General features: G+C 54.1%; 1 protein-coding gene across 1 annotated transcript; it reads right to left on the minus strand.

Moving 5' to 3' along the window:
• Positions 1–3,946: 3,946 nt before the first annotated feature.
• Positions 3,947–7,894, minus strand: SPDEF (SAM pointed domain containing ETS transcription factor; the record flags this gene model as incomplete). The annotated part of the gene is made up of 6 exons (XM_080938336.1): positions 7,806–7,894; positions 6,852–7,277; positions 4,968–5,165; positions 4,600–4,647; positions 4,351–4,497; positions 3,947–4,125 (listed from the first exon to the last, which is right to left on the minus strand). The coding sequence occupies exons 2-6, from the start codon at positions 7,255–7,257 to the stop codon at positions 3,947–3,949; spliced, it is 978 nt and encodes a 325-aa protein (XP_080794462.1). The 5' UTR covers positions 7,258–7,277; positions 7,806–7,894.
• Positions 7,895–10,895: the final 3,001 nt, after the last annotated feature.

Consider the following 10,895-nt stretch of genomic DNA (forward strand, 5'->3'; position numbering starts at 1 on the left):
GATTGTGTAATTTAAAGGTGTATAAATACAAATATATATATCTATCTATCAGTTGTGACCGTACGGCTGTCGATAAAACCAGAATTCTGTCACCCTGCCTGGACTTGTCACCTGAGTCATGTGTATCCTCATGGGGTTTGTGTGGTCCCTTGGAAGGGTCTTCAGAGTGGAGATGTCTCTCCTGGAGTTAGCACTGTGTGAGGCAAGAGTGCTGACCCGGCTGGGCAGTTGAGGGCACAGGTCCTGACCAAGGGAAGCTGCTGAGGTTCTGGCCTCAGATAAAAGGTCACTCTGACTGCACTGGCCAGGAGAGCTGGGCATGTAGAATCCTGGACTCGTAGCTCTTGGCTTATTGGTAGCATTCTTGTCTAACGTATGAGGTTGTGTTTCCATACCTGGCCCAGCAATCAGCCAATAAATAAAGAGCCAAACTCATGGTCCAAGGGTGAACTTGATCTTTAAATAGTTCTGAGTTTGGGTTTGTTTTGTTTTATTTTGTTTTTGTTTTTTTTTTTTTTAGATTTATTTATTGTATTATACATTGTAGCTGTCTTCAGACACACCAGAAGGGGGCATCAGATCCCATTACAGATGGTTGTGAGCCACCATGTGGTTGCTGGGATTTGAACTGAGGACCTCTGGAAGAGCAGTCAGTGCTCTTAACCGCTGAGCCATCTCTCCAGCCCTAGATCTGAATTTTAAAGCAGAATTCTAAAAAGCCATTGCTCAGGTCTCCTGTGGAGAGACACTGGGTCTTTCTTGCTCTCCTAGAGCTTTGACCTGATGTGAACACATTTCCTAGGAGGCCCCCTGCAAGCTTCTGCACTGGCAAGCTAGGAGTGCCCAGCACGCCATGCCCTGCCAGGCCCATCCCTGAGACTCTGATACCCACTTGCACCTCAGCTAGGTCTTTTCTGAGACTTCTTCCCTGTGGCTTGCTTAGTTCCCCCATTCTGTGGGATATCTGAAAGGTTCCTCTGACCCTAGCAGTCTGATGGGGCCACACACACACACACACACACACACACACAGAGAGAGAGAGAGAGAGAGAGAGAGAGAGAGAGAGAGAGAAAGAGAGAGCACCCCTTGGCCATTACTTTCCCATCCCCTAAGGGAGGGGAAGCTGCCATGGCCATCCATCTACCTTGATACCCATCCCCGTCTGAAGTCCACTCTTAAACAAACAGGACCATTCTCTCTTATTTCATTATCTCCCTTCACTTTGAAAAGCAATTTATTTACATTGTGTTTATTTACAAATGTATGGGACACAGAGTGAGCGGGTGGCCGTGAGCAGGCCTGAGCATGCATATATGTGGAGGTCAGGGGGCAACTTTGTGCTTCCTGGTATAAAGCAGCCTCCCTTCCTTCTCTCTCCCCCTCTCGTCCCTCCTCCCTCCCTCAATCTCTCTCTCTCCTTCATTCCTTTCTTTTTCTTGTCTTTCCTTTGCTCAAGTTAGAGTCTTGGGCTGTAGAGGCGGCTCAACTGTTAAGATCACCGGCTGTTCTAGCGGAGGACCCAGGTTCCATCCCCAGTGCCCACATGGCAGCTTACAACCTTCTGTGACTCCAGTTCCAGGGCATCCAACACCTCTGACCTCCATGGGTCATATCCACATCATGCATGTGGCATACAGGCATACATGAAGGCAAAACGCCCATACACAAAGCAAATCTAAAATCAAATAATAAAAGAGTCTCATGTCACTGGCCTCGAAATGTCTGTAAGGCTGAGGGCGGTCTTCTGCCTCCAGTTCCCAAACAGCCTCCCTGCCAAGCCCAGGGATCTTAGAGTCCAAGTGGTGGCCTCTTATTCACATCAGCTGTTCCAGTTTGTTTGGGGGAGCCCTGAAATGAGGCTTCCAAAAAGGGTTTGGGAAATGTCTACGCCAGGAAAGGTTCCAATAGGGAAGTGCCAACAGAGGAGGAGAAGCCATGGCTTGATGCCAGCTCACAACTGTCACTGGGTAGATGGCAGCCTTGGAAATGTTCGTTGGTGGGAACTGCCCTTCTGGTCTCCCATATCTCCCCTCTGTGGAGCTGTGTCTGCTCCCCAGTCTAAGCATGCAATCCTCCTACCCTTCTGAGAATTCCCCAGCCGGGCCTGAGCTCTGAGCCCGGCCCAGGTCCAGCTGGGACATCCAAGTGGGTGACTTAAGGGTCTCCTGAGAGGCAGGAGGGACTGGCTGGAAATGAAACCAGTTTAACAGAGCTGAGCCTGCCTCTGGCCAGGGTGCCTCTTGCCTGGGGATGGGAGACAGCTGGGGCCTAGCAAGATGGAAGCCTGGGTAGAGCCCACCCCTCCCCCACCCAAGTCCAATCCCAAATGACAGATGCCAAGGCACTGTTTGCTCATCCTCAGGAGTAAACATTCTTCAGGGGACAATAAAATGCTGGGGGCAGAAGGCAGGGGTGCAGGGTGCCTTTAACCCTTGCTGATCCAGCCAGGTGTGGTGGCACTCCGGAGGCAGAGACAGGCAGATCTCTGAGTTCAGGCCAGCCTGTCTACAGAGTGAGTTCTAGGACATTCAGTGCTACACAGAGAAACATTGTCTCAAACAAAACAACAACAACAACAAAACCCTCCGGGTGCTCTGGGTGGTGCTGGCTCCATCCTTTCTTGGAAGGTAAGAGGCTGGGGGACAAAAGATGCTGACCCATTTGGGAAGAAAAAGTAGGGAGACTCCTGTCCCTGGGGCAGGTTGGGTGAGTTCATGGTCCTGGCATGTGTGGCTGTGAACTAAGGACTCGGCCATCCCGGACCTACGAGGCACCATGGTTTTGTTGAGAAGGTCAATGACAAAGGTCAGTGGCCCAGCAATAGAACACGATAAGTCCTCAGGATGATTAGGGCAAATAAATCTGGGAAGTGTGACACAGCTGTGTTGTGCCGGAGAATGGGCTGGCTGTCTGGGACACACTGTGCTCCTCACACACAAGTGGCTCTCATGCCCAGGTAAGGGACTCACAGGTCCATGGATGGACCTTGTGAAGTCTTTTGAGGGGACAGAGGCTATAAATCCTTAGGGTTCTTAGAGCCTTACATAGCCACTGTCCCAAAGTTACTTAATCACCCACCGTCTCCCACAATCCACTATGTGGTTCATCTCTCTTAGGCAGCCAAGCCAATCCTCTTGCAGGAGAGCCAGCCCCCTGGCATACCTGGGCACACATGCCAGCAAGCCCTGCCCTCTAACAGAGCAGATGCAGAGGCTGCCCTCCTTACCTTGGGCCTCTGTATCGTCCCTCTTCAGCCTGGTCCACATCCTACTCCAGCTATGCTAGGCTGAGGAGAATGCAGTGCCTGGCTAGACTATCCACTTTGTCCTGGAGAAGCCTCTACCTCTTCCAGGACTTCTACCAGACAGCTCCCGTTTTCCTCTCAGGCTCTATGACACTTCCCTGGGTAAACTTCCCTCGTGGTCCCCACCCTGGAGGCACAGTGACCCTTGACCTCTGCCCGGCCCCAGGCTGTGCTATGCATAGCCAGACACAGGGTACCTATCAGTTGCCTTACACCTTTATTATCCGTTTCTAGGGCACCCCTGGTTTCCCCAATACAGGGCACAGACATCTCTTAGCACCGTGCCAGGTTTGGTACAGGATAGTGGCAGGAGCAGAACCGTTGACATCACTGTCCTGTGAGCTGACTCCATTCAGTCCCCGTGCGCCGTAGGTGGTTCCTCTGGGAACTCCACAGTCCAAGCCTGGCTCAGGGAGTTCTCCATTGTGAACAGTCCTAGCTCCCTTTATCCTCCCGGGGCCCGTGTAAAACCTCAAGAAGGACCCAGAGAGCTCATGTGTATCCCCAGATCAGTGGCTGACTGTCTGGGACCTTGGATTCTGGGATACCAGCAGCCCCTGGATTCAGATTGAGCAGAGAGGCCCAGGCTATCCAGAGAGCGGCTGCCTGGGGCAGGCTGTAGGCCTCTGGTCTTTATGCCTCTCAGACTGGATGCACAAACTGGTAGACGAGGCGCTGAGAGATGTCGGGTTTGCGAATTATCCCCTTCTTGTAATACTGGCGGATGGAGCGGCTTAGTTTATCGTAGTTCATGGCTGGCCGGTTCTTGCGCACACCCCACAGTCGGGCCACCTGTGCGGAGTCCTCAATTTTGAAGATGCCTGGGAGGAAAGGAAGGCGGGAAGAGAAGAGAGGTCTCGACCTGATTCACCTGCACTTCACATTGAAGCCACGCCTCCGACTAGCCCCGCCCCTCTCGGCATTCTGAGCCCCGCCTCCACGGCCCAGAAGCTCCACCCCCTCCCCCTCTAGTCCCTCCAGACAAATGTCAAGCCTCCTTCCAGCTCCTCCCTGCCCTGGTGAACGGAGTCCGGGGCCCATTCTACCTTTCTCCTTGTTGAGCCAGCGGATGAAGCGGCCATAGCTGTGCGGTTTGAGTAGCAGTTCTTTGAGGAACTGCCACAGGTGGATGGGTTGCCCGGAGCACGACGAATCCACCTCACCGTCCGTCCAACCCTCCTCGCTGGTGGAGGCTAGAAGCCAGGGCGAGCAGGATTAGTGGCAGCTGCGACCACTGACTTCTCAGGGCAGCCTCCCTCAGCCCCACCAGGCCTTCCTGAGCCGGCCCTACTCACCGCAGTAGTGAAGGGCCCCAGGTGAGGTCCTCTCCTTCATCCAGGCCGCTGTGGAACAAGGAGAGGAGGTTGGAGACCCAAGCAGAGGTCCCCACCGACAGATGAGATTCTATGGCACCTTTATCCACTGACACACCCTGACAATCTTTATTACTTCTTTAGTAAAATAAATAAATAAATAAATAAATAAATAAATAAGCTAACCTTAAGAATGGTTTTCCCTTTAAAAAGAAAATAGGAGCTAGATGTACAAATGCCTACCATGCCAGCACTCAGAAGGCAGAGGCTGATGCAAATCCAAGGCTAGCCCAGTTTACATAATGGCCGGGAGCCGGGAGGGACTCGGCCTGTGCTGTCTTGTGTCTCACCTGACTTCCAGATGTCCAGGTGGGCATGCAACACATCCCCACCCAAGGGTGCACGCTGGCGGAACTGCTCCTCAGACATGGCGCACAGCTCCTTGCCTCCCAGCTCCTGGAAGGCCTTGCCTGCCGGGGGCAGCCGGTACTGGTGTTCTGTCCACAGAAGCCACTTCTGCACGTTACCGGGGCTCCAGTCCCCAGGGTCTGGACAAGAGACACCATCCTAACTTAGAACTGCTGGTGGGTGCCACCCCAAAGGTGGTCATCTATGGGGTGAAACACCCATGAGGTTTTGTTACTCAGGACCACATATCTAGAGCCTTGAGACACCCTATGAAGGCAGACACTCCACAAAAAAAAAAAAAAAAAAAAAAAAAAGGCCCTAAACCAAGCTTGTTGCCTTGGTAACCCATCACATCTCCATGTCTCCCTACAGAGCTCTAAAGAGAACAGTTACACCAGACACCTCTTGCCTTCCACTTCTCAAAGAGAAAACCCACCCAGGAACCCCTCCGTCCTGGGATTTTAGAGACAGAGACGGGAGTGTGCAGGAGGAGGGGTCCAATTCCTGCCCGGTGCTTAGAAAACAGATTCGTAGCAGCTACCCCAAGCAGCTATGGGTCAGCTAAAGCTGGAGGAGCAAGTCACCAGCTATGTGTGCCCCAGGGAAAAAGTTCTCAGGGGAGCCTAGCAGGGCACACAGCTGGAACCTGACTGGGTCACAGTGACAGGGTGGCCTCCAGGTCAGTGTCCAGCTTCAGGTAGTGTCCCAGCTTAGTGACCTGCAAGCTACAATGTTCCCACTTCACAAGGCCCTTTTCTTCCCCGAGGTCAATTCGATTTGTTTCTGTCCCCATTGTTCTGAGAGCACACCTGACTCAAGCGGAGCTGGAGGAAGCCGAAGAGGCCCCGTGGGAGAGCCCTCTGCAGTGTGGGAAAGTGGAGGAGAGAAGATGTGGGCTGGAGCCTTGCTTGAATGGTGGCAGCATCTAGCAGGCTGGGGGTGGGGGAGATGATGCAGGGGCTGACTGTGAGAGTGAGAGAGGCCCCTTCTGCCTTTGGGGAGCCATAGGATGGAGGCCAGGCCTCTCTGGACTACAGCAGTTTCACCTGCAGCACTGGCTCCATGATAACCCCAGATCAGGCATGAATGGTCACACACACACACACACACACACAGAGAGAGAGAGAGAGAGAGAGAGAGAGAGAGAGAGAGAGAGAGAGACAGAGAAAGACAGAGAGAGAGAGAGACAGAGAGAGAGACAGAAAGACTGTTCCTTGGTGTTCCTTCTCATCAGTTGACTAGGGTCACAGTCAGCTGTTGAAGAACCATCATCCCAGATCCACACACAAAGGACCTCCATGTCCCGTGCATTGCTTAGTCTTTCTGTCTATGCACAGGGCCCAGCAGGTGAAGTCAGTCAACAGTTGTCTATTGAGTACCTCTTATGGCCAGTGCTGACAAGACACCGGGACATCCAAGTCCTCTAGCGAGGGGTAGACAGCGAGGTAGGAAGAAACCTAGTCCCTGATGGCAATCATATCACAAGAGCAAGAGAAAGGGGGAGGCCGGGGTGAGCCGTGGAAGACAATCTCAGCAGCGGGAGGTCGAACAGAGATGCTGCCAGTGAAGACCTGGAGGAGGCCAAGGAAGGGCTAAACTGGTTATCTACGGGAAAGCATTCTAGGTTGCAGGACCAGCAGATGCAAAGGTCCCAAGAAAGTGCTACAGGAAGAGCAGGGAGACCAAGTGGTTAGAACAGAGCCAGTGACAGGAGAGAGGAGCTGAGTCCCAGAGAAGTCCCAGTCAGGAGAGCCAGACCAGAGCAGGGGACTGAATGCTCTTTATCCACTAAGTGAGGGTCCCGGGCAGAGGCGGGAGGGTCTCACCTGCTGTGATGTTCAGTAGCTTGCATGCCGTCTCGATATCTTTTAGGACCTCGCCCACCACCATGGACTGCACCTGCTCTAGGGAGTGCTCATCCAGCGTGCTCCCAGAGGCCTGGCTGTCGATGACTGGACACTGCTCAGGCTCCTCCGGGTGGTCCTCCCTGGCACTGGCCTCGGGGACTTTGGCGACCCAGCTGCCATCCTCGGGGTACATGTTAAAGTAGGAGAGGTAGAAGGCAGATAGGCCTTGCTCAGGCGTGGCGGGTGGACTAGGACTCCACTCGTGCTTCTCGGGGCCCATTGCTCCTGATGCCGCCTTCTCCACCCCCGTCCGAAGTGCCACATCTGGGGACAGCAGCAGGCAACCGGAGGACGTGTTGCACAGGCCAGGGCTGGAGCTGCCCATGCTGCTGCTAGTGGCTGCTTCTGCAGAAATCAGAGAAGAAGAAAAATAGGTCTGATGGCTGTCCAGGCTCTGTGGGGGACCCCTAAGCTGGTTACAGGACTGAGGGCTCAGCAAGCAGTGGGCTGGGCCTGGGAGAGGCCTGGGGGCTTCTGGGTCACTGGGCAGTGAGTATGGGCCTGACTGGAAAAGACAATGAGGTAGATGTGTGGGCAAGGGGGGGGGGGGCTGGGCAGGTGGGAGTGGCACATTTTCTTTAAAGGTCTTAGGTAGCCCTGGCTGGCCTGAACCATCTGGTCCCCCTGCCTCTTGCAATTCCCAAGTACTGGACCCATCTCTGGTTACCCTGCAGGACCCACTGTGTAGCTGGCTTTTGCCACTTGGGTGGGTGCAGCAAAGAAAAAGGCCCAGTCTGGAAAACCCCTGGGGTTTAAAGGGCCACAGCTAACCTGTTGGAAAATGGCCTACGTTTCAGGGAACAGCTTCCTGATCTCTTGGACTAGTTAAACTTGTTCAGTGCCCACCCCACACCCTGCTTGCTCAGCACCCACCTCCTCTTGCTCAGGGCCCGGCTTTTCCCACCCTCCAGTACTGCCCATCAGGACCTGCAGGGGAAAGAAAGCCAACAAGGGAGAAGGTGTTGCCTCAGGGTCCAGCTTTTCCTTTCAAAGAACTCTTTAAGCAACAAGGAAGAATAGGCTTGGGTGGGTGGGGTAGACAGGGGTCGGTGGTGGGTCTGGATTAATTTCAAGGCCTTTGGTGCAAATGTGTGTGTGTGTGTGTGTGTGTGTGTGTGTGTGTGTGTATACCGTGAGCCCTTGGTGTTTACTGAGGCAGTGCCTATAGCCTGTTCTGCCCAAGTCCCCACCCTGACCTGTGCCCACACCCTATACCCCAGGTGGCAGCCCCACCCGAGGAGAGCCTCCTTCCGTCTCCATTCCTCCTCCTTCCTTCACCCCACAATGGCTTCCTACCCTGTCCACATCCCTGGTGGCCCCATGCCTGCCACGTTAGGACAGTCTCTGCCAGCTCCCTGGGCCCTGTGCCCAGCTGCTAGCTTTTCCAAGAGGACTTGATTCCCTGTGGCCTTATGTTTGCCTGGCCTCAGCCACAGATGGGAGGGGGGATGTTTCCTGGGGTCCAGGAAGAGGGACCAGTGCTGACCTGGGTACTATGTAACACCACATCCCCACCTTGTCTGCTGAGTAGGCTTCACAGCCCTAGCATCTGTGACCTCCCCAGAGAAGGCAACCCAAACTTTCTTCTTACTGATGGGGCAGTCAAGATGCAAAGGGTCTTTTGGACCCTGCCCCAGCAGAGGCTCCTGCTCTCCTGCTCTGCTCCCCAATGCTCAGGGCTCCCCTGACTGAATGACCACGCAGGGGAAAGGCCTGGGGCCTGGTGGCTGGGGTGCCTGGCTATACCTCTGGTCTCACATAGAGCAGCTGGACTGGGTCAGGAGAAGAGGGTATCACAGAGAAAGCAGACTGTCATGCCAGGGTGCCCACACACCGTGCTGGATGGTCATGTCAAGCTGACACATGCAGAGGTCACGTGAGAGGAAGGAACCTCAGATGAGGAAAGGCAAACCTGTAGCCTCTAGAGGTCCTTTGTTTGTTTCTTTCTTTCTGTTTCTTTTTGTTTTGCTCTTTCAAATCAGAGTTTCTCTGTGTAACAGTCCCTACTGTCTTGGAACTCTGTAACCAGGCTGCCTCAAACTCGCAGAGATCTATCTGTCTGCCTCTGCCTCTGGAGTGCTGGGCCTAAAGGCATGTACCACCACACCTGGCTGAGAATTCTCTGAATTAATGATGGATGGGGGAGGACCCAGCTGATTGTAGGTGGTGTCACCCCTGGGCTGGTAGCCTTGGGTTTTATAAGAAAGTAGGCTGAGCAAACCATGAGAAGTAAACCAGTCAGCAGCATCTTCCATGGCCTCTGCATCAACTCCTGCCTCCAGGTTCCTGCCCTGACTTCCTTTGATGTACAGTGATGTGGAAGTGTAAGCTGAATAAACCCTTTCCTCCCCTGGTTGCTTTGGTCATGGTGTTTCATCACAGCAATAGTAACCCTAGCTAGGACAGCTACCACAGCCTGGGCTATGTGGACTCAAGGGTCTCTTCTCATAGATGCAGATGGCCAGGCTCAGGAGACTGTAACCTGGCTGTGTGTGAACTCTGATCCTTGGGCTGCAGTCTTATTAAGGCACCTGCTCTGGCTACCTTCCTCCTTCTGAGTGTCTTGCCTACCTCATGACTGGGTCCCTTCTCCCTTCCAGGAAGGACCTTCCAGGACCTCACGGCTGGGTCCCTTCATTTTCGAAGTTCATCTTCTGCTCCTGGCTGTTGGCCCCTCCCCACTACCAAGTTCAAGTTCATTTCCTCCCTTCACCCTTTAACCCCGACTCCTTTGCTCAAGCATCGGGCACGCATGGCTCCCACTGCCTGCCTTGCTTCGTGGCTGGGATGTGGCTCAGGAGGGTGCTTGCTCAGCAAGTACACACAGAGCCTGGGTTCCATCCCTGGTTCTGCATAGGAGCTCTGTGGTGATTAGTCACAGGGTTTAGACCAGAACAACCAGTCAGCATGGGCTCCTTGTATCCAGGCTCTAATAAAGCTGGCCTTTCTTGCCTTGTTCCTTGCATGGGGGCATAATCACAGCATTCCCACCTTGTGCTGTTGGCCTCTTCCCCAAGATGCCACTCTCTCTCATCCCAGGCTCCCTAAGCCCCAACATCCGAGGATTCCTTCTGATGACCCACCAGTGATTGGCATTTTAGTCTGTTACTAAATCTTCAAAAGGCCATCTGCCAGTGCGTCTATGAGCTCATGGGTAAGGCTGAAGCTTAGGGAATGGCTAGGTGGAACCCAGAGATGCACTGAAGAACCAGGACCTAACCAGAGATCTCCTGACATCAAAGTAGACAGCCTGAGGTCTGCACGGGCCTGGCTTGTTGGACACAGGCCACCATCCCTGTCTTTCTCAACTGCCCAAGGACTGCAGTTTCCTGAGTGATGCCTGTGTGTCTCCAAACTTCAGGCAGATCTCAGGGGTAAAGCCACGTGTCGGGATTAAGGCTCAGTGGGGTCTGTCTTGTTCTTACCCCAGAAGCCCTGGTTACCTCTCCAGACAAAAGAAGGCTTGGTAACAGCTGGTGCAGGCCGGGCCAGGAGGCAGAGCCACATCAGAGAGTTCGTGGGTAGCTTGGAGTCTATCTTTCAGCCCCTCCTTTCCCCCAGGAAGGTAAGTGAGCAGAGGGCACAGATGGACCAATGGTGGAGACTCCAGGACACAGCTTCAGGCCCAGTGAAAGTCGCATTGAAGGACACCAAGTGAGGGAGGGTGACGGAGTGGGGGAGGGTGACGGAGTGGGGGAGGGTGACAGAGTGGGGGAGGGTGACGGAGTGGGGGAGGGTGACGGAGTGGGGGAGGGTGACGGAGTGGGGGAGGGTGACGGAGTGGGGGAGGGTGACGGAGTGGGGGAGGGTGACAGAGTGGGGGAGGGTGACGGAGTGGGGGAGGGTGACAGAGTGGGGGAGGGTGATGGAGTGGGGAGGCTACTGTAACCCCCTGCCAGTCTCTCATGGCCTGGAGACAGAGAGGTCTAAACTTGGCTGTTGGCTACTCCCCAAGCCCCCCAA

This window comes from Micromys minutus (genome assembly GCF_963924665.1).
Source record: "Micromys minutus genome assembly, chromosome: 25".
Classification (NCBI taxonomy): domain Eukaryota; kingdom Metazoa; phylum Chordata; class Mammalia; order Rodentia; family Muridae; genus Micromys; species Micromys minutus.